The sequence below is a fragment of the Marmota flaviventris genome, chromosome 4 (assembly GCF_047511675.1).
Source record: "Marmota flaviventris isolate mMarFla1 chromosome 4, mMarFla1.hap1, whole genome shotgun sequence".
NCBI lineage: Eukaryota > Metazoa > Chordata > Mammalia > Rodentia > Sciuridae > Marmota > Marmota flaviventris.
In genome coordinates this window covers 115,026,020-115,049,694 of record NC_092501.1, presented here as the reverse complement: position 1 = coordinate 115,049,694, position 23,675 = coordinate 115,026,020, and the positions used below count along the sequence as shown (strand labels likewise).

The 23,675-nt window shown below is 37.4% G+C and overlaps 1 protein-coding gene across 1 annotated transcript in view; it reads right to left on the bottom strand.

Annotated features, from left to right (window-relative positions):
* Diaph3 (diaphanous related formin 3) overlaps positions 1-23,675 on the bottom strand; it is a 474,806-nt gene that overhangs the window by 340,153 nt on the left and 110,978 nt on the right. The window contains exon 5 of the mRNA XM_027938043.3: positions 20,274-20,404. Within this exon, the coding sequence (XP_027793844.1) occupies positions 20,274-20,404 (131 nt within the window). The remainder of the gene's footprint in view (positions 1-20,273; positions 20,405-23,675) is intronic.

Here is a 23,675-nt window from a genome sequence, read left to right as displayed (position 1 = left end):
GGCTTTGGGGTAGGGGAGAATGTTCATATCACTAATCATGAGGAGAACACAAGTCAAATCCAGAATGAGATATCACCTCACTCTAGTACAAATGGCTACTATCAAAAATAAAACAAGTGCAAAGTGCAACAAGCGCAAAAAAACTACAAGACAAAGATATGAAGTAAAGAGAATCTTCACAAGCTGTTGGTAGGAGCAGCTGGTAAGCACAGTCATTATGGGAAGAGTATAGAGGTTCCTCAGAATTTCAAAACCACAACTACCACATAATCCAGCAATCCCCCTGCTGGGTATATATCCAAAGGAAATTAAATTAGTGTGTCAAAGTGACATCTGCACTCCCATGATTGTTGCAGCACTATTCACAATAACCAAGATAGGGAAACATCTAAGTATCCATCAGCTGAGGAATGGATAAAGAAAATTACATATAAGAGGAAGTGAGGGGAAAGGGGAAAAAAAAAAAAAACAAGAGAGAGAAATGAATTACAGTAGGTGGGGTAGGGTGAGAAGATGGGAAGGGAGGGGAGGGGAGGGGAGGGGGGGATAGTAGAGGATAGGAAAGGCAGCAGAATACAACATACACTAGTATGGCAGTAGGTAAAAAAGTGGATGTGTAACCGATGTGAATCTGCAATATGTATATAGGGTAAAAATGGGAGTTCATAATCCGCTTGAATCAAATGTATGAAATATGATATGTCAAGAACTTTGTAATGTTTTGAACAACTAATAAAAAAAAAAGAAAAAGAAAATGTGGTACATATACACAATGGAATACCATTCAGCCATTAAAAGGATGAAATCCTGGCATTTGTGAAAGCATGGATGGAACTAGAGATTATTAAATGAAAAAAAGCCAGGCACAGAAAGACAAATTCTTCATGATCTCACAAATAGGTGGAATGGAGAAGAGTTGATCTCACAGAAGTAGGAAATGGAAGACAGCTTACAGTAATTGGGGAGAGTAGGGGGAATGCAGAAATGTTGATCAAAGGGTACTAAGTCACAACTGAGGCAGAACAAGAACTCCTGCTGTGCTCTTGAACAAGAGGGTAACTACAGATAACAATTATATACTCGGAACCTTCAAAAGCCAAAAGAATTTTGAAATTTTTTATAAGCATGCCTGTAATCCCAGTAGCTTGGGAAGATGAAGCAGGAGGATCACAAATTTAAAGCCAGTCTCAGCATCTTAGCAAGGCCCTTAGCAGCAATTCAGCAAGGCCCTGTCTCTAAAATATAAAAAGAGCTGGGGATGTGGTTCAGTGGTTAAGAGCCCCTGGATTCAATCTATGGTACCAAAAAAAAAAAAAAAAAAAAGATAGAGATAGAAATGTTTAACCTGATTTAAACATTTCACAATATACATATGAATTAAAATATCACCATACCCCATTATGTGTAGAATTTTTATGTTCCTCTGTATGTGTATGCATTTTAAAAATTCAGTGCTTAAAATCCATTTTCTTCATTTGCATTCTGAAACACAGCTTGCCCACCTACAAATTTTCAGAATTTGATATTACAAAAAAAAAAATCTAAACAGCATATTTCTTGCCACTTATATTGACACTCCCCTGTCAAGATGATTTTATTCATCTATTCTCTATCCAGGAAAAGTCACAGAATAACTAATTCAAAAATGCACAAACATAAGAAAGACACTCCCTGCAAAAGACTGAAACCTGCCTGCTATTATGACTAAAACAGTTAAATAGATGTTTCTGTTTCCAATCAAGATGCTACTTCAAAAAAAGAAGAGTTACTCTGCATTATCAGTAACAGACAGACTGCCTGTAGGCATTTCATATCTTGCTTTCATGTCTCATGAGAACACCTAAGCATCTGCTTAACTGTTTGCCTTGTTGACATTCTATTTTGTATTTATTCTTATTTCACATGCAGCAGAGAAGCTTAAAATCAAACATATAAGGAATCATTTGAGAGCTAACTTAGTTGGTATTGAGATGCATAGAGAATCTGTGCTCTTCGGCACCCAAGAGTTAGTACTTCCCCAGTGGGCCTTCAATATTTTGTTTGGAGTGAATTTTCAACCACTCTATATTCAATGTATATCCATAAATATATTCTAAAGCTAATATAAATAGTTTCAGATTATTCATACTGCTACCTTCAATGTGCACAATAAAGTTAATATTCACAAAACTGCCTTATACCAAAATATACAAAGTGATTTTAAATTATGTTAGTACAACAAAGACTTTTTTGCACTAATTTTGCTTATGTTGTGACCTACTATAAAATTTATTAAAACATGCCAATCCATGTAAATTGGTAAAGCTCTCTGATCTGAGTAATTAAAAATACAACATAGCCATTTAAAATTTATCATTCCTAACATAATAATTATAACTAGAATAATAGGACCCCAATCAACTATTTCTAAACCCACTACATACCTCTCCTTTAAACTACAGAATATAAATCATTAAACTAAAATTTACACCTACTCATGTATATTACATGTAAACTAATTCTCTATCAAAGAAAACTTATTAAAGTTCCATGTGAAGAGAAGTAATACAAAATTTATTTATATTCCAGGTTTTAATTTGCTGTGGGAATTAATCTTTCAACAACAAAATCAAAGAGGTGGGCAACACTATAAAGTATAACCAGGTTACACATTACATTTCATTAGAGATACCAAAAACAACAAAAGTGTGACAGGGTGCCCCAGTCTGGCTGGGCACAAATCATAAGCCACTCAAGCAGGAACAAACTTTATTTCTGAACTCATGGGAACCGCCACCCACGCGGCCCTTCCAGGCACACCACACACCAACCCGAACTCCCTCCACCAGAACTCCACCCACCAATGGGAACTCCCCAGGAGCTCCAAAGTAGCAGGCACCTGAGAGGGACAGCAGGGGTCTATATACAATTTAATACACAGCTTAACATAACCATCAATCTCAATGGCTCCCTTCTCAACCATTACTTCTGGCAAAATGCCAGGGGCCATTCCTACTGTGGCTCTCAACAACAGGGTACTGAGAGAGGACACAAACTGTTACTAAATAAAACATTTAAACATTAAAACACAAACTAAATTTTCCATATTTTAAGACTTGTGAGGCCAGCATATTGTTTAGCAAGTTGTCATTCACAAACCCAGCCTCTCAGTGGTTTCACCCACCCCTACTATTTTCAAAAATATTATTTTTAAGAATGATGTAAAAATATCACTTCCTATCTTCTGGAAAGATGTTCAAGATAATAAGGGATACTGAGTAGGCTGATCCACAATCTTGACAGAGGTTTATTGAAAACCATAGCTTTCTCCAAAAGTGAAAATTCTGTCATCATCAGTTTAAGAAACAACCTAGGAAAAAACTGTAAACTGATCTATAAATGATCAATCTTCAGGTAATAAAATCTATACTATTTGCCTTTTGTCAGCACAGCACCATCAGCATTTTGTGACTTGACCATAAACTGTATTCATGGTTGAATAAGCACTGTGTTAATACTGTTTCTTCATGAATAGAAATGAGAGATCAGTATGATATTTGTATTGGAAAACACCAAAACACAGCATGCTAAATGTTAATTTAACACAAAATGTGCCGTGTGTGTGTGTGTGTGTGTGTGTGTGTGTGTGTGTGAGAGAGAGAGAGAGAAAGAGAATGGAGATTGGTGGGAAAACATATAACAGCGCAGCACCCCAGAAAAAAACCCCAACATGGTGTCTAAGGACCCTCTCTACCCTCTTTGTTTCTTTCACTGGAGGGAAACGTTCCTGCTGTGCCAATGTTCAAACCCTGCTGGTGGGAAGCCTTAGCCCCAATTAGAATTAACTTCTTGGGCTCCAGAACTGACATATGGAAGAGCTTGCCAATAAACGGGTGACCTGTTATCTACCTCAGCCCCTGCTACCTCTCTTAGACCTATATAAACACACAGCCTTTTGTAATAAAGTGGAAACCTCTTTGGTAATCTGTGTCGTGTGGTGCGGCGTTTTTCCAGTCTTACAGAGATTACAATCATAGGTCTTCTACCACTGAGCTACATCCCCAGTACTTTTTTATAAGTAATGTTGCTAAATTTTAATTTGAGACAAGGTCTCACTATGTTGCTGAAGAGCCCTTGAACTTGCTTGCAATCTTTCTATCTCTGCCTCCCATATGGTTTGAGATTACAGGCATGACCCACCAGGACAGGTTAAAATCTGCCTCTTAAAATTCTATATAGGGAGATATTAAACTCTCCTCTTTCTTAATTATCTTAAGAAAAACTTCTACAACTAAGACTTCCCAGTAGGAGTCTCAATGTAGGTAAAGAGGTTAAAAAAAAAAAAAAAAAAAAAAAAACTTTCATAAAGAGAGAGAGAAAGGGCGGAGGGACAAGAGAAAGTTTAGAATCACAAAGTTCAAACCACCTTTGAACACTAAAAAGTAGCTTGGTTTTTGAAATTTAGTTATTGTGTTATGCTCGAATTCGGGACCCCCAAAGACCACCAGAGACCCAAGATGGATGTAAGCAGCAAAGAGGTGTGTATCGCGAGCTAGCTTGGTCCTCTGCACACACACACACAGCAACTGGTGGCGCTGAGAGGCCCTGAGCCCAGGGTTTGCAGCAGTTTTATACATTCTTTGGAGAGGGCAGGGACTTCACATACATCATAGCATCTCTTAGCAAATCATCACACACCGCTGGAAAATCAAATAACAACTCTAAAACATGATTAGCACATTCACTGGCGGGAACAAGTTGGGTAGGGGTGATTGGTCAGTACAAAAGGGGTATTCATTTGAACTGATTGGTTTAAGCCAAGAGGGGTGTACTGCTGAACTACATGGTTTCCCAACATGTTATCAACCATCATAAACTACTGGGAGGGTTATCTGGCATCCCAGGTATTTCCCTGTCTCATGCTGATTGGTGGCTGCTAGGGGGCTGCTATGGATCCCCACCTAGCCTGACTGAGTCAGGGACACCTGGCTCAGCAGATCTCTCCTGTTATTTGTAGATAAACAACTTAGCAGGATGGGAATGTGCCTAGGAGTGCTCTGTGGGTTTTTCCAAGGACAAAGGCCATGTCCCTTCCTTGGACAGGCTTTGCTCTGAGATAGAGGCTGGTTTTTCAATTGCTTAGAGAGACACAGTGAATTCAAAATTGTGTAGTTTCTGACATGTTTCTGGTTTTAGGAAACAAACACCACTACTCACCTCAAAGAGCAAAGGAGACACTAGTTAGTTATCAGATTTCCCTCCTAGGCAAAAGCAGCATAGTCCTATCAAGTAAGTTTCTACCCTTACTTTGTTTAAAGTTGTTACCTATCTTCTCAAATGTGATTATAGGAAGGAAAAGACAAAGATGCCAAGGATTCTCAGAACTGGATTAAATCTATAAGTCTATAACAGCAACTTACTCAAAGAAATTCTGTAAGAATAGGAAGCATTTCTTATTTGAGCAAGCAGTGAGACAGACTAAGCACTCAATAAATGGTATAAAATGAAACTTAATCTTCTTTTATTTTTATATGTAAGAAAAGAGCCAGCCAAGAGATGTTAAGAACACTTAGAAATATCATTTAAGGGTGCTGATACCCAGGCCTATGACCTTACTTCATAATACAGAAAAGGTCCTAATAGGAGCACTTCCTCTATACAACATTACAGAGCCTGTCTCAACCTTCATGCTGAAACCATCAGTTGTGATTTCAGAAGTGGTATCCATACTGAACCAAGGATGAAGAATCTGGAGTCCCTGTCCTACATCAGACTTTAGAATTTGACTGACTGCTCAAAGGGTGTAACTACATCACCATTAAAAATCAAAGTGTTCATTAACAACTTCAGTCAGTCTTTTCTTAAATGCTCACTGTGTGCTTGATCCTGCACTAGATACAAGAAACACAAAACTAAATAAAATATGTTTTCTGCCAGTGAAATCATCACAGAATAGTGGTTAAAACAAATGTGAAGCAAAATCATTTCCATAACACAATAAGTCCTATGATCATGGTACTATGGAAACAGAAAGTAACATCTCTGTGTATGACTGTGTCCCCCTCGCCTCACCTCTCCTCCCCCTCCCCCCTCCCTCCTCCCTCCCTCCCCCTCCTCCCCCCCCCCTCTCTCTCTCTCTCTCCCTCTCCTGACTTCAAAGCCACTGATGTCTGACCTAATTCTTGAAAGTTAAGTCATAGAAAGGAGACAGGTTTCTAAGGTGAGAATATATACAGAGATACTAGCCATAAAAGATATGGCTGTGATGACCACCACAGGTAGCTAAATCAGAAATAAAACCAAGCAAGGAGGAAAGGGTGTAATCTTGAAAACCTTATATATGATGCCACAGGCAACAGGAAGCCATCAAAGGGCTAGGCATGCATGGTAGGTAGGGTAATTGCCCTGCCCACCAAAAGATGTGTACAACCTAACCCCAGAACCTATAAATATACTGCTTCACATAGCAAAGCAGGAAATGTTGCTAATCAGAAGATCTTCAAATTGAGATTACAGGCATGACTCAGCAGGACAGGTTAAAAATCTGCCTCTTAAAATTCTATAACAGGAGATATCAAACTCTTCTCTTTCTTAATTACCATAAGGAAAACTTCTACAACCAAGTAGCACTTCCCAATAGGAGTCTCAGCGTAGGGCCATCCCAATTACCCAAGTAGTTCAATCTAATCACATGACTCTTAAAAACTAAAACTAAACTGGATAAGGAAAATGAAATGGAAAAGTCAAAATAAAAGAGACTCATCCTGCCCTACTCATTCTGAAAATGAAGTAAAGGGGAACAAAACCCCAAAATTCTTGTTATACTCTGAAAATGAGAATGTCCCTCAGCAAAGAGCTACAAAGGAAGTAGGACCCTCATTCCAACAAGTATAAGGAACTGGGTTCTGCCTACAACCCAAATGAACAAACAAATGATATTGAATCTCATAATTCATATACATGGAATGTCTCTTTATATATTTGGATTTTCTTCGATTTCCTTCACCGTTATTTCACACTTTTCAGTATTAAAGGCCCATGCCATAAATTCTTAGAATCAACAGTTATGATTTTAAGCTACTGTAAATGCTAGTGTTTTCAGCTTAATTTTCTACAAGTTCATTGCTAGTATAAAGACATAAAATTGATTTATGAATATTTATTTTGAATCCTGAAATCCTGTTGAACTTATTAATAAGTTCTAAGAATTCTAGGAAACTTTTAAAAAATTCTCTGTGTAAAATCATGTCATATTCAAAAAAGGAATGCTTTCTTCCTTTGTGATGTATAGGCTTTATATTTTCTGTTCTTGCCTTAAGGCCCTGGCTAGAACTTCCAGCACTGGTGAATAAAGGTATTGAGAGTAAGCATCCGTATCTTGTTCACAATCTCAAAGGAAAATCATTCAGTCTTTTACCATCAAATATAATATTGGCTATACCACCTTGGTTGGGCTCATGTATATGACTTTCTTAAGGCAGCCATAAAAAAGTACCACAAAGAAAATTCTTTAAAACAACCCATACATTCTCTCATACTTTTGGAAAATATATGTCCAAGATCGTGATGTCATCATCAAGATAATGCTCCAAGTCTACCTTCTAGTTTTTCGTATAGGTGTCAACCCTAGATGTTCCTGTGTGTTACTCACCATATGGGACAGCGGTAAAATGGCATTGTCTGTACCTAAAGATCATTGTTTGAGATTTTCAAATTAGGAACTTCATTTGCTTAACTGTCATTGGACCCTGTAACTGTTTGTGTTTCTGTGGTAGTTCATGCTTTTTCACAAATTGATATATTCTATCTAAACTGTTGTTTGTTGTGTTTAAAGTTGTTCAGTTGTATACTCCATTTTCTATTACTCTCATGAAATACCTAAGGCCTTATATTTTACAAAGACAACAGGTTTATTTAGCTCTCCCTGTGCAACAAAGGTGTGCTCCTATTCAGGGGATATGAAGACAAATGTCACATCTGGATGACTGGATGCTGCCCATGGCCTCCTGTGAGTTGGGGACTTGCACTGACTCAAATATACATCCCCAACTAACTGCATTTATGGCCAGCAGGCAAGAAGAGGCCACAGGAAGTTGTGGACCAAAGGAAGCCTCAGGGAGGACAGGCATTTGGTGCCCTCTGTGGAAAACTGAGCATTATCTGGAGGGATGGTACCGATGGTTTGGGTACTATTTGATGAAAGGGCCCCAGTATGGAGGGCCTTGGCACCACATATTTAAATAATTTAGTAAGTGAAAGAGCATTTCCTTCTTACCTAGAGAGGGGAGTTACAAAGCCCACAAAGGGGAGACCAACATCTGTTCTAGGATATTCACAGAGAGAACACCTGACTGACAAGTGCCAGCCTAAGAGCAGGCCTAGAGGAAAATTCCAGTTTCTGAGATCAAGCCACACAAAATGCACAAAAGACATTCCTCTTCTACATTGCCTCCCTACCATGCTCCAGAATTTCTGCACATCTATCTATGTTACTGTCCCAATGTGGGCATGGAGTTGTCCACCTGGGCCTGGGTTTCATCCTGAGGCACAATTCTCCATGATCCTCATTCTGCCTCTCCTGTTTCCAAGAATCTCCTGTACTCTGTAACCTTTCAGGAAGCAATTAGGCAATCCATTCCCTAGGGGACAGTTGGATCAAAAAATGTCTGACTATATACAGTGTGCCCCTGCTTCAAGCTGGGAACTGGTTTTGCCTTAGGGGAATTTTATCATTCTTGAGATTTTTTTTCTTCAGAAAATTATTCAAGAATTTTCTCTATAAAAAAACTTCTATGTATCTAATAATTTCATAATTGGGGTCCTACCAAAAAATGACAAACTGTTAAAATGACACATGTGACACAAAATTTTTGTTAAGGTATCTAATTCTGACTACTAAAAGGAAGAGCAGGAAGAAGCTGTCAGAGCAGTTCTGGGGGCCCACCCCTGTGGAGATATCAGGGATGAAGATGCCTGTAGCTTCCCATCCTGGCTAACCTTTCTACGCATTGTGTATACTTCATGTAATATAATTCAGTGTCAGCGAACCCAAAGTTAAGAGCAATTCCACACTGTATACTTTGCTTTTATGTAAATAGCATCCAGAAGACTGCTTGACATCTCCACTCCCAAAACCCCATGTGCTTCCTTCTCTACTACCTTTAGCAGCGACCATGAGGTGGCTTCAGGTGGGGAGGCTGCATGGCAGGTAGTGAAGTACCCAGTCACTGCTACAGACAACCCGCCCACACCCTGCCCAAGACCCACCTCTCCCTTCCCTGCACATGATATTACAGAGATGCCATAGAACACTCTGGGGCCTCCAATGCACGCACTCTCAGATGTGATTTCTCCAACAGTTGACAACCACGGTCTCCACACATCTCAAGGAGGGACCTGAAGACTGGGAAATGAATTCCTTCTGGCAAAGTCCACCAGATAATGGGTATCCATCCACACTGAATCAAGTCCCCATACACACTAAGTCAAAGCTAGTGAGTACTCTACACTCACTCAAGGCAAGTAAGTTCCCATCTAAAGGTGAGGGCTCAATGTGAGCGAGTCTATCACACTAAAACAGAAGGAGGCACAGAAGCCCAGGTCAAGGAAAGAATGGTTGATGGGATCCTGCCCTCTCCCTGAGCATCCTCCTTTTTTTTTTTTTTCCAAAACTTGAATAATATTTTCTTTATTTACAAGTTAGAATCAAGAGACAAAGACAGACCAGGGGAACACACACACACACACACACACACACACACACACACACCCCTACCTGTTGAATCCACCTTTTGTTGTAACCTTTGGAATATCAATAATTTGATTATATAATTTGAGAGAAACAAATTTATTAAGAAATATATACAGAAACCTCCCTGTTTCTAAACTGAGCTGGGTTCTGCTCTCCTTGCATTGTAGCAACATTTTCACTCATACACGGCAAGCAACAGAATAGTTGTCCAAAGAAGGCAGTGATCCTTTGCCTCACCCACTTCCAGCCCTTCCTGTTGCCATGGGAATGTACTCTGTTGTCATCTTGGGAATAAATTGCCCAGCAGTAACATAATGTGGGGTTGGGGCACATCAGATACAGAGCCATACTGTGAGGCAAGGCTAAGAGTTGGGGTCTTCTGATGCAGGAAGAGGAGACTAATGGCAGGCACACTGGCTCTTCTGATGCTCTTCTGCCCTATTTGGCATCCTCAGGGCAAGGGGATCATATGAAGGGCAGGCTTACTTGCAGTCCTCTTTGAGAGGACAGGGAGATTGGAAGGATCCATGGGCCATGGGTGAGGTACAACCCTCCAACCAACAGGCTTCATCCATAACATGTAGCCTGCTCCCTGGCTTAGCTGGTACTGGACTATGAGGTACGTAGCCATCGCATCATGGAACTTTCTCTTGTATAGAGACACCCACATATTGTAAGGGTCGTAACCCATGTCAAAGAGGATTGATTGTCAATACTGTGGGGTCTAACAGGTTAGGAAGGGGCACATCATAAAGGATAAATACTCCTCACCCTGATTCAGCTATGACTCCTCAAATATTTCCTCTACTGAGAGCCTTGCGATGCTGTCCTCTAAGGATTTACTTGATGAGTCTTTGTGCTTCCACAAAGATATGCTTTGGAAATTCCAACTTGAGGTACAAGATCTATCTCCTCAGCTCCATAATGGTGGATACCCTAAAAGGGCACCTCCCTGTCAACATAAAATACAGAATGACACCCAGGTTCCAGCTGTCCACTGGGGAGTCCTCACGTACTTGCTTCCAGACAACTTTCAGTGCAAGGTATGGAAGAGTACCCCAGAACATGTTCAGATGTTTTCCAGACTTGAACCTGGTACTTAAGTCAAAGTCGATGAGTTTGTTCTTGCCTCTGACACCCAATACAATGTTCCCAGCCTTCAAATCTCAATGCAAGATGCACATCTTGTAGCAGTAACACATGCCAGATGTGATCTGCATGAACAATCTCCGTACCTCCTCCTCCTGCATATCCCTAGGTGGGATATGATGATTCAGTGGTCTCTTACCTGTATGCTCCACATTTTCAAGGGTTTTAATGACCTGAAAGAGCTGGATAACATTTGGGTGGTTCAAGGTCATCAACTCATGTATTTCACAGCAGGCCACTGAGTTCCTCTTTCCTTTTTGCAGGACTTTCACCTCCACCTCTGCTTCAGTGAAGACATGGTGGGCTGATTTTACCTGACCAAATCCCCCATGCCCAATGTCCCTCAAGACTTATAATGGTCTGTGAAGGCCTTCTCATGGCAGGAGCGGGGCCCCAGAGGACCTACACTAGTCTTACTACTCTTACCATGCATCCTAAGCAGGAACACCAACTAAGGATGCTACCTAAAAATAAATAAATAATGAGAACAGCAAGCCAAAAATCAAAAAATAAGACCCCCCCCAAAAAAAAAAGACCACAACCACCAATCATACTTCTATGCTATAAGCATTTCTCCTCGCCTCTGAACTATCTTAAGTGAGAACCGGAACTGTATCTATCTAATTTAATTCTGTATGTCTGGTGCCTAGTAAAGAACATAACACCTAGGAGGTTTTCACTTAATGTTGGTCAATGATTTTTCACTAATTGGTGGGTGGGTAGGTGGGTGGATGGATGAACAAATAGATGAATGGACAGATAAATGAGTAGTTAGAGGCATGGATGGCTGGAAGGAAGGATGAATAGTTAGATGTATGGTTGTGATACCAGTCTTTAATTTCAGGATCCGGTCCTCATTCCCCTGGTGTTCAAGATTAAACACCCAAGAAAAGCTAGGCAAGAGAAAAAGTGAATTTTATTTAATAGATGAGAGAGAGACAGAGATTACCCCTGAGAGAAGGGAACCCAGAACTGGTTCTTGTGGGAGTAGCGGGGGAAAGAGGCATCCATGGGGAGGATTGCTTTTGCTGGAAAGTGGGATCCATCCCCTCTAATAGCATATAAATACCTTATTTTCATATCGTGAAATATCTGTGTCAAAAAACTTCCACTCATTAAACCTATCTTAATAATGTACATAGAACACTGTTTTTCTCATGATAGAAAAAAATATGTGAATACACATTGTTTCGCATGTGATTTTTTGTGCAGAGAACCAAACTGCAAATGCGTTCTGCATAAAATCTGCCCCTTTATGTTATAAAGTAATCATTAATCCTTTTTTAAAAAAATTTGGCATAAACTGGAATAAACAGATATGTTTTTTCCTCAAGGATATTAGTTTTTTCAGTAAGGGATTGGGAGGGGCTTTCACTATTATGAAAATCTGTTTTGGACACTATTGTTGAAAAACAAACTGCCTCAAAACTTAGTAGTGAAAAATATCAACTGAATTATGGTTATGGTTTCTGTTGGGTCAGAAATTAGGACAGAATACAGGGTGCATGGCTTGCCTCTACTTCATGTTCTCTGGTATTTCATCTAGGAAGACTCAAAGACTTGAGGGAGACTGACAGCTGGGAACTAGAATCATTAGGAGTCTCATTCACATGTCTGGCACCTGGGTAGAGATGTCTTACACACTGAGCTCAGCAGGACTGTCAACCAGAGTGCATAGATGAGTCCTCTCCATGCAGCTTTGTTTCCCCCCAAGTGTGGCAGTCTCAGTATAGTTGAACATAGAACTTGGCAGCTTGTGGCTCCAGTGCAACGGTTCCAGTGCAAGGGCAAGGCAGAAGCGACATTGCCTGTTATGACTCAGCCTTCATGGTCACATAGTATCACTTCCATCATATTTTATTATTGAAGTAGTTACCAGTCTATGCAGGTTTCTAGGCAGGAGACATAAACCTCACACCTTGATGGGAGGCATATAAAAGAGTTTTGTAGTCATGTTTAAAACCCCTTCAGCACTAAGAATTAGAAACTGAAGCCTGGAATCCAATGAAAGACAATCTTAATTCATTTCATCACCTTTTGGCCCTCATTTTCATTGATGTATATCATTCACTTTTCTGTAAGAAACCAGATCTCTAGCCTCCCCATCATACCCAGAATGTGCTGGCAACACAGTAGCAAGAAAACTTTACCTCCTTTTCTGAATTCAGTGCTTATCATGGATTATGCCAATTTTGAGCAAGGAATCCTTGGCACTGGTTGGACCAGTGGCAGGGAATCTTCCTGCTGTTCTGAACATTATCAGAATACATGTTCTATTCCAGGCAAAGCAATTGGGTACAGAATAACATGCCACAACTGGACAAGCATGCTGAAAGCAGTGATCCACACAGAACTTCCATCTACCCCACAGCACCCCTTCTCCTTAGGATCTTGTCCAATGGCTTTAATGCTTTTTCCAGAGAACAATAGTCTCTGGAAAGACTCAGAGCCAGGGGAAAAGCCGAAGTTTCCTGTGGATTCAGATTGTTTGAGATATGTTGTTTAGGGCTAAAAGACTCCTGTGAGAGACTCATCCTTAGCCTCATCAAGTATCTTTAGAATATAGGTAAGTGGGTGCCAGAATCTTGGGTCAGGGCACAGGGATCTTGGGACTTGAGATCCACAGGTGCTGGGGAATTTAAGAGGTCACAATGTAGAATGCCAAGATTCCAAAGATACCATGCATTCCCTCCAGCAGGACGTCAAAGCAACTCATAGTTACCCATGAGAACCAGAGGTGTGTCCTAGTTCATCTGGGACTAAGTGCCAAAGGTGGTGCATACTGCCTGCCCTGGCAGAAACTGATGTGAGTGAGTATCCTATAGGCAATCAGCCATGGCCAGTAAACCCTGTGTTTACCTGCATTCACATCATCTTATCCACTGGCCCCAAATGTCTTACCATGTAAGAGAAAAATGATATAACTAGCATCTCGACTCCCATAGCATCACCCAACAGCACCTGGCAGATCCAGTTGTAGTCTTCTTTTGTGTGTATTGCTCAGGATACAGCAAAACCATTAGCTAAGCTTGATAATACTCTGCCTTCATTGAGCCTTATTATGTTATATGCATTTGAAAAGATGTGCATTCTCTGTTTTGATCAACATAACAATCCTGAACTAAAGTATCTCAAACATTAGTACTGCTAAATATTAATTGGTTTTACATGGTGACAGATGAGTCTAAGAGTTTTTAATCCATAGGTGTTGAATTTTGTTATATAATTTTTCTAGGCTTGTCAACACAGTATAGTATATAGGAATTTTCATGTCTACATTTATGATGGATTTGTCCAATTTTGGGTTTCTTCCATTATTTTACTGAGCCACTGTCTTTTCTAGTTTAATGATCTGGTAACACCAGCTTCATAAAATAAGTGTGAATTGCTCGCTGCTGGAAATGAATGCATAGAATTGGCACTGATTCTTCTTTAACTGTGGGGTAGAATTCTCCAATAATATCATCTATACCTGAAGATCTTTTTGTAGATTTTCAAATTAGGAATTTAACTTCCTAATGGTCATGGACCCTCAAAGGTTTGAGTTCTTGTTGTAATTCATGCTTTTCCAAAAACTGGTCTATTTCATCTCAATTGTAGTTTGTGTGTTCAGTTGTTCAGTTATACTACTCCATTTTCTGTTACTCTCATAAAATACCTGAGACTGGATACTACATAAAGAAAAGAGTTTTATTTAGCTCATGGTGGTAGAAGCTAAAAGTCCAAGATCAAGTAGCCCCATGAGTTTGGTCTCTGCTGAGGATCCAAAGGATAATAGCATCTCAATGGTGGGAGCATATCCAGCACAATAAAAAGAGATCATAGGATGAGACAGAAAGGAAGAGTGAAGGACCAGGCTCATTCTTTTATATTAAATCACTCTCCAGGAATTAACTGGGTCCTACAAGAACATCCTAATCCCCTTCAGAGGATGATGCCCAGTGATCCAAAAACCTTTCACTTGGTCCACCTAGTAAAGATTTCATACCACCTGGCAATGTCACCACACTGAGGAGCAAGCTACCAATACATGAACCCTTGGCGTACACGCTGACACCACACCCATAACAACACCAAACATTATTTCTTTTTTATTCAGGGTCTGTTGTGATTAGTATTTCATTTAATACTTGACATTGAAATCTTGTCTATACTTTCCTCCTTCGTCAAGGTTATTACAAATTTGTTAATTTCATTAATCATTTCAAATTACAAGCTCTGTCACATTGATTTCGTCCATTGTTTCTATTTTCAATTTAATTAATCTCTGCTCTTATTTTTAGTAAATCCTTTCTAAAGCTTGCTTTTCATTTATTTTGCTCTCCAACCACAGCAACCCCACCCAAGATTCCTTAGGTAGTAGTAGCAATTACTGACTTAAGCCTATTCCTCATTTCTACTGTGTTTTTAATGCTATCAGGTTATATTTTCACTAGGTTCAGAATTTATTTATTTCTCTTCAAACTTCCATGACCATAGATTTTTTTTAGAAGTGTGCTTATTTTCCAAGGCATTGGAGATTTTCTTTTATCTTACTGTCTTCTAGTTTGAGTCTCTGTGGTCAAAGAACACACCAAGTATGATTTTAATTCTTTTAAACTTGATAACTTTACTTTATGGCATGGAATATGGTTTATATTGATTGATTCATGTGCTTTGGGAAATTACAAGAATACATATTCTGTTATATTGGACTATTGAATTTTCCTATATTTTTGTTAATTTTCTGCTTTGTAAAAGTGTGAATATATCACTGAACACATAAAACTAACAAAATTTCATAACTTAAATTTAGAAAGTCAGTTTTAATATGGTATAGTATCCAGATCCAATTTATATTCCTGCGTCAGAATAATATATCACCTTTGCTGAATGTAATTACATATTTTAAGCATTTATTTTCACCAACCCTTAGCAAGCGCACTAAAAAACTTTAAATGAACAGTTTTACAGGGGAGTACAAAGCAATTAACACACCTGTAGAGCAAAACCAGCATACACTTGTATCCCATTCAAAGCTCCATCCACCAAAGTTACACTAAATTACAGAGCCAGTCTGACAAAACAAAAATTAATGATCTGATTGCAAAATCTACTGAATTTTAAAATAAAATTAAGAAGTTTATATTCTGGGAATTAACTTTTTGAATAAATTACATATTTAAAAGCAGCCATTTGGGGGCTGGGGTTGTGGCTCAGCAGTAGAGTGCTCGCCTAGCATGTGTGAAGCCCAGGGTTTGAATCTCAACAACACATAAAAATAAATAAAATAAAGGTATTGTGTCCAACTACAAATAAAAAATAAATATTTTCTTTAAAAAGCAGCCATTTATTTCACAGTCTAACATTAGATGAGATGAATCAGGCTGATCACATACAGAGCCCATGGAAGAACATCAGGAAACCAAAACACATGAGCCACTAGGATACTGCACGTACCTGAAGAGAGCTTTAGTAAATGGGAAAATAGTCCTGAGAAAAATGCCCAGGGTGCACCAGAGAGAATTAAAAAGATGAAAAAGTGAAAGAGAACTCTAAAATTCAAGAATTCTCCAGGTACCAATCAGAATCCTATGGGGGAAAGGCAAAAGAAAGCATGCAAGAGAGAAAAAAATAGAGCGCACTCCAAGCCAAGAGCGCATTTCCTGCTCAAGCAAACATGACCTTCATCAGCCTTCCCTCAGCATTGGAGGAGCTAAGTCTCCAGAGACTGTGGTGGAAGAGAAGAAAGGAACGCAGAAGAAAATTCATATTATTTCAATTCTACTGCACGTCACATATGTCCCATCCATTGGGCTCAAGATTGAAATCTCCTTTCTTGTTTTGTCATGGAACAGAGTTTCACTATCTTTCATTGATTTGTGTGCCCTTGTTGGTTAGCACAGAATTTGCACAAGACACTAATCATATTCAAGAAGCAAAATAAAATAAAATGTCTAGCAGGATAAATAAGAAATACCATCTATCACATAAAAGCAACTTGAAAACACCAAAGACAGAAAATATCATTTAAAAAGGCAGAGAAAGAGGACAGATTAACTGCAAAGAGTTTTAGATAAAAGGCCAAGCTCTCATAAACAGCAATGAAAAGATGAGAAAAATTTTACCTTCAACGTGCTAAGAAAAGATAACTAAAAACCTTCAATGTAATAAATCAGAGAAGGCTTGCCTTCAAAAGTAATGACAAAGATAATTTCAGATGAAGAACAGAATTTAAGCAACAGATCCTAAGAGATAGTAATAATACACTTGAAGCATAAATAATCAGTGAAGAAAAGTACAGAAATCAGAAAATGATGAGATTGTGTGTACACTTTGTACACATACAAATTTGTAGTGTAACTCAATAATATTCCACTTTATAAAAAAATACAATTAAAATGTTACTTAAAACCAGCATATTAATCAAAGAAGAAGGATCAATATGAAACTATTCTTTGGTTCAAAAGAAGAAATTATTGATTAATTTCATTCATTTTAAGTATATGCATATTAAATCCCATTGCTATTATAAGATCAGAAAGGACTTTTTGTCTTCTAAATCAGTAAATGAGAGAAAATGAAATTAAATTTAAAATGTATGCCAAAAAAGGTAAGCCAGAAGGGAAGTAAGAATATCGGAATGAAAGAAGGAAGAGGAGAAGGAGCAGAAACAGGAAGACTGGGGGAGACAAACTTGAAAAAATCAAACTGAAAATTCAAAATGAAATATCAGATATCAATTTCAATATTGTTTACTATAGCTACAAAAAGATGAAACTACCAAATAAAAACAAAGATTATTAGACAGGCTTGAAAAACTTATTCCTATAATATTTACAACAGATATTCCTAATATTTAGGAAAAGGTATAAAGAGCAATTTTAATGAGGGTAAACAGCTAGGCACATTAATATTGGTAAATATATAAAATATCAAGAAGAAAGTCTCAGAAGCTTAGTCAAAGATAATTCTACTCACACTAAGTCAAAAGGATATAAATCCACATGATATATTAATAAGTAATACATATATAATGAAACTTAAATTAAAATGAAAGGAATAACAAATTCAAAGACAGCCCAAAATATTGACTTCCATTAACAGGCATATGGTAATCATCAGGATTTTCAAGAACTTCCAAGTTTTAATTTCTCTTACTGAAACACTAGAAGAACTACTCAAGTATCTTGCCAATTTTTTTCTCTACATGTTAAGGGGCACAATTTCAGAAAAAAAATTCTCCAACAATACAATTTTCCATTTTTTAATTTTAAAGAACCTCATAGAAAACCTGGTGAATTTCAAGTAATATATTCTAGAACTGTCCATCCTTGGGGAAATATTTTCACAACATTTTGCTTATATCATATTTTTAAAAATAAGAACATACAGCAAAATTTACTAGTTGTTATTAGATAAAAATCACAATAAATAATCCAATCCATTTTAATATGTATACATTAAATCTTTCAATATTGTTTTCTTTTGTTATCATATCATCACAAAAAGGAGAGGGGAAGAATGAATGGTAATAGTAGTGAGGGGAGGGGCACTACTTCTAATTATAGGGAGAAACTATATCTCCAGTGCTATCTCCAGTGCCCCATGGCTAACACATAAACAGAAATAGAGAGAGCTGCCTCCCTAGTTGATCCCAAAATTCCTCTTTTCTACATTTAAATTCCATAGAAACAGGGATTGGATTTGCTTTTTTTTACTCAAGCCCCACGGATCTAACATGATACTTGGAAAACAGTGGGTGTTCAATAAATATTTTTTTTTTTAAAGAGAGAGAGAGAGAGAGAGAGAGAGAATTTTAATATTTATTTTTTAGTTTTCGGCGAACACAACATCTTTGTTTGTATGTGGTGCTGAGGATCGAACCCGGGCCGCACGCATGCCAGGCGAGCACGCTACCGCTTGAGCCACATCCCCAGCCCCATTAAATATTTTTTGAATTAATTCATTTTATAGGTATAGATTAAGCTGGAAACAAAAACACGTCACTTACAAATATACCTGTTAAATTCTCTAATTCAACCACAGCTCCTAACACTAGCCACCTTAAGACTAAAGAAGATCAAAATTAAAGCCTCATTGAGCAATCACTACATGCTAAACACTGCCTGGTAAAGAAAAGTAACTAAAACATATGAAGGTCCTAGTTTCGTGCCCATTAGTTGAAAGTCTGAAGATCAGTTTGGAGGTAATAAAATGTGGACAAGTAAAGACTAAAATAAAGATTGTTTATTCTTCATACTCCTATTAATTAAACCCCAGAGATGGTCTTTTTGTTTTAAATGCTTGTGTCAAGGCCTTTCTTACAATATATCTAAACATAGGAAATGACGAAAAAAGTACTTATTAGAATATATTTTCTACATCATTAACCTTCAATTATAGCATGCCATTCAAGCCTTCAGACTATGTATTCATGAAAATACAGCACATATTCATATGCAGTGATTGATCTGCCTCAGACCCTTGAGGCTCAGAAATTATCTAACTGCTTGAACACTTCATAACAACTTCTGCTTAGATTTTTCAAGAATGCTCTGGATCAGTCACCAAAGTAATTCAGCATTAGCATACAGCCTCTATACAGATTGCTATCTCTCCTTACAGCCATTTAAGTTAACATGAATGATACACATCAGGTATGCTATGTTTCACTTTTTTAAAAATCTGTCTTCTATCAGTTAATAATCTGGCAATTTTAAATATGCCCAGTTTATCAAAATTTAATGGATTTTTTTTTATTTTCTAAACAATTATTTCTCAAAGACACCAAAAATTAGCCCCACTCCAAAAGTATAAAAGTTGTAGAAATACCTATGTAGTACTGCTAAAGTAAATATAAGACACTCAAATTAAATTGGGATTCACATAAATAAATCTTTTAGTATGTCTGAAATTCAAATTTACCATGTGTCCTACATTTTTATTTGCTAAATATAGCAATACTAAACTATGGATCTACAAAGACACCATTTCAAACAAAGGAAAAAAATTAATTAGTGATTTTTTGGGGGGAGGGGCTGGGTCAAACAAGAATCAGCAAAGTATGTTATACAATACCAAAATTCAGGGTGAAATTCAGTCACACTAAACTAACAACTTCTGACTATAACTGTTCTCTTAAGAGAAAATCTTCACATTTTAAAAAATCTATGAAAACAAATTAATTCCATGAGCTATATATTACTCAATAATTAATACAGAAAGTACTACTGAGAGTATTTCTTTGTGCTTATAAATACTATGTATTCAACTTTGACTTTGAGAAACTGTTGAGGTATACCAGCTATCTATTTGAAAGCATCATGAGAAAAGTATAAAACAGATATCATTATTATTTCATTTGTATTTAATTTGCAAACATGCCCTGAAAATGTTGAGATAGATGACTTACCTCACAGGATTGCTGGTCAAAGACACCCGGAGGGACTCCAAGTATGTCACAAGTCTCTCATCCTCAGAACCCATTTTGAGTTCATAGATGAATTCCTGAGGTGAAATCTGTTGACTGCTTTTAAGACTTCCCTGAAAATCAAAAATATTTATCTTTTGCTGCATAAAGATTATCCACAAAATAACAAATTAACCACACCTCTCCTATTAACAGCAGCACACAATTGCTATGATTACTATTATTTTGGGAGAACAATTTCATTATGTCATCCCATAAATCTATAAATTCAATCCATGATATTCACTAGAGATAGTAACATATCAAGTTATTTGCAAGTTAACAATAATTATAATGTATTAAAATAATACATTTTTCAAATGCAAAAATGTCATGAATAATTATTAAGTGTGTATAAAAAATATTTAAATAATCTATTTCAGTATAATTCAAAATAAATATGAAAACTCAACACAAGAAATACCCTATGAAAATTAGCACTGTGAGCAACATAAAAAAGCTTTAGTCTTTGATTCATTTAGTTACTATTCAATTCAGAGTCTAGTTCTAGGTAATGTTGACACAGGGATTACCAAACTATATGGGAAAGGAGAAACACAGCAAGAAAATAATAATTTTCAATGCAGTCTAATTTCTGTAACAGAACCAAGAGACTCAAAGTAAGAACACCTACCTTGACAGAGTGGATCAGGAAAGCCCGAGTCAGATGGAAAAGGGAAATAAGAGATTAGAAAATCAAAGAATTAGAAAGGAACTCAGCCCAGAGTGAGACACAGCAACATACAACAGAAGATGTAAAGGCCAGGTCATGCAGTGGTAGAGCACCACTCTACATTTAGCCTCCCCAGAAGAATTTTTGAAGATCTAGTGCAGTGTGAAATACATGGATTGGAAGAGGCAGAGTTAACTCATTATCTGGCAAACATTAAGTGGCTACTAAATACCACACACTGTTCGAATTGCTGAGAATAGAGCAGTGAACAAGAGATAAAAATTCTTCCCATGGGGAACCTTTATTCTAATGGGAATAGGTACACAATAAATAATTAAAGTACACTGTAAATAACTATTATAGAGAAAAATAAAACCAAGAAAAAGAAATGAGCATACTATAAGACACACAATTTATATAGGTTAATCAATGAGATCCTCACAGAGATAAATCAAAGGTCTCCAACTTGAGTGTTTGGATAAAGGGCTGAAGAATATAAATGAGTCAACCAGGCAGGTTGTGCTGCAGGATCCTGTAAACCTTACAAGTCACCAAAAGAACTTGGACTTTTACTCTGAGCTCAAAAGGCCTATTTAGAGATATGTTTATAACCCGTTTGGGAAATGATGAGGCTGTCAAAGTATCAATAAAGTCCTAAATTATACCTATATAAATAACACAATAGACATCGAAGGGCAACACAAGGAAATGTGTATGTTCCAAAGCAGGTTTTTTGAAATGATACGAAATTAGGTGTCTTTTAAATCACCTTCTTGTTTTATTAATTTGCTATATTACTTAAGAAAACATAACCAACAGAGCAAAACAAATTAGCACTAGGAAGACAGGCTACTTTGTATTCATGTCAATATCAAAGTAGTAATTTGTTAAAGAAAAAACTCTATGCCAATATCTCAAAAGTATTCAAGCTGGGGCTGTGGCTCAGTGGTAGAGCGCCTGCCTCACACATGTGAGTGAGGCACTGGGTTCAATCCTCAGAACCACATGAAAAAAAATAAATAAATAAAGATATTGTGTCCATCTACAACTAAAAAAAATATTTTAAAAAGAAAATATTCAAAATGGCAAAAAGGCAGGTGCAGTGGTACAGTCTGTTTTCCCAGCTATTGAGCAAGCCAAGGCAGGAGTATAGAAAGTTCAAGGACAGCCTAAGCAACTTAGCTAAAAATAATTAGAACTACAGGTGCTCACTGTACTAAGGTGCACAGTGCAAAAGAGGTGAGCAAACAAGGACAGAGTTCATATGAACAGAGAGGCAAATGAACTGATGGTTTGTATTGAAGGACTGTGGGTAAAAGAAGGGAAGAGAGGGTATTATAAGGAAGTGACAGACATGAAATAACTGTGGAATAAATGGGTTATTATTTCCAATAGTGTAGAGTGCTCAGGAAAGGAGGTCTATACATCATACTTAGAGGTAAGTATTTTACTCTCTCAGGTAGTGGTATCTGAGATTGGATGGAGAAACAAAGATCACTGGGAGTGAGAAAGTCAAGTAAATGAGAAAGTAAAATGTTGGATGGATCATCTAGGAGAGTGAAGCTGTCACAGACAATGACAGTAGGAGGAGTAGGAAGAAAATGAATAAGCTTGAGCGCCAAACCTTCAAGGAAGTAGGAGGAGGTCTATTAGTACATGCCAACATCTCCTTGTGATGTCCACTAGTATGAACCTGACTGGGGCATGTCTCCCTTAAACTAAATCATCACTACATCATCAGTTCTTTGGAAAATGCCTGCCCTGATGAATGAACAAAGTTATGATAAAATGGAAGTTGTACACCGACTAAGGATTAAAATAGGAAAGAAGAAAATAAGTTATTCATACACACAAAAATATTCTGCAACAAATGCTTACTTAGAAAGAAATATTTGAAATTCACGACATAGGAAATAGGCCTGCTAATTGAGAGAATTGGTTTTCAATGCAATTTCCACTCTTTTATTATATTCATTATGTTGCTCTCAAAATATGGATGTGAAAGAAAGGAAAACAAGGGAAGAAAATAGTTACAAGAATCAGAAATGTTCCTTTTCAGCACAGGTCTTCCTGTGTTCATTTTACCTAACTTCAAAGGAAGTGGGAGATAGAAGGAGCGAGGGGAAGGACACACAAATCTGTAAATCTCAAAGTCCATTAGCCATGAAGATGAAAATTCTTAGAAAGCTTTATCCCCTGTGCTATCAAAACACATTAGTGAGATAAGGATGTCTGCCTGGCATCACAAAAATTAGAAGAATATTTATCCAACATAATTTTAAATCTTTTTAATCCCTTAGTAAATTTTACCCTAAAATACCAAATGCAGGATAGGAAAAAAAGTACACAGATTATATTTGTCATATTCCTTATTAAATGTACTCTTAAAGTATAAAAGGTAGTATGTCTTCACACATACTTATTTCCTTTAACATTTATATTTCTCTAAAGCCAAACATTCTTTCCTTTGCTAGGCAAATAATAAACAGAATACTAGCCATTGCCCCCCCATCTTAACCTGATTCCTTTGTTCCTGCCTGCCTTTCATCTCAGTTCTGATATAAGAATTATTCAGTTATGTTTCCTCACTATTCTATCTCATTTGTTGCAGAAAAACTAAAGACACCATTTTCCAAGGCAAAATAAAAATACATTGTAATTCCTACAGGCAG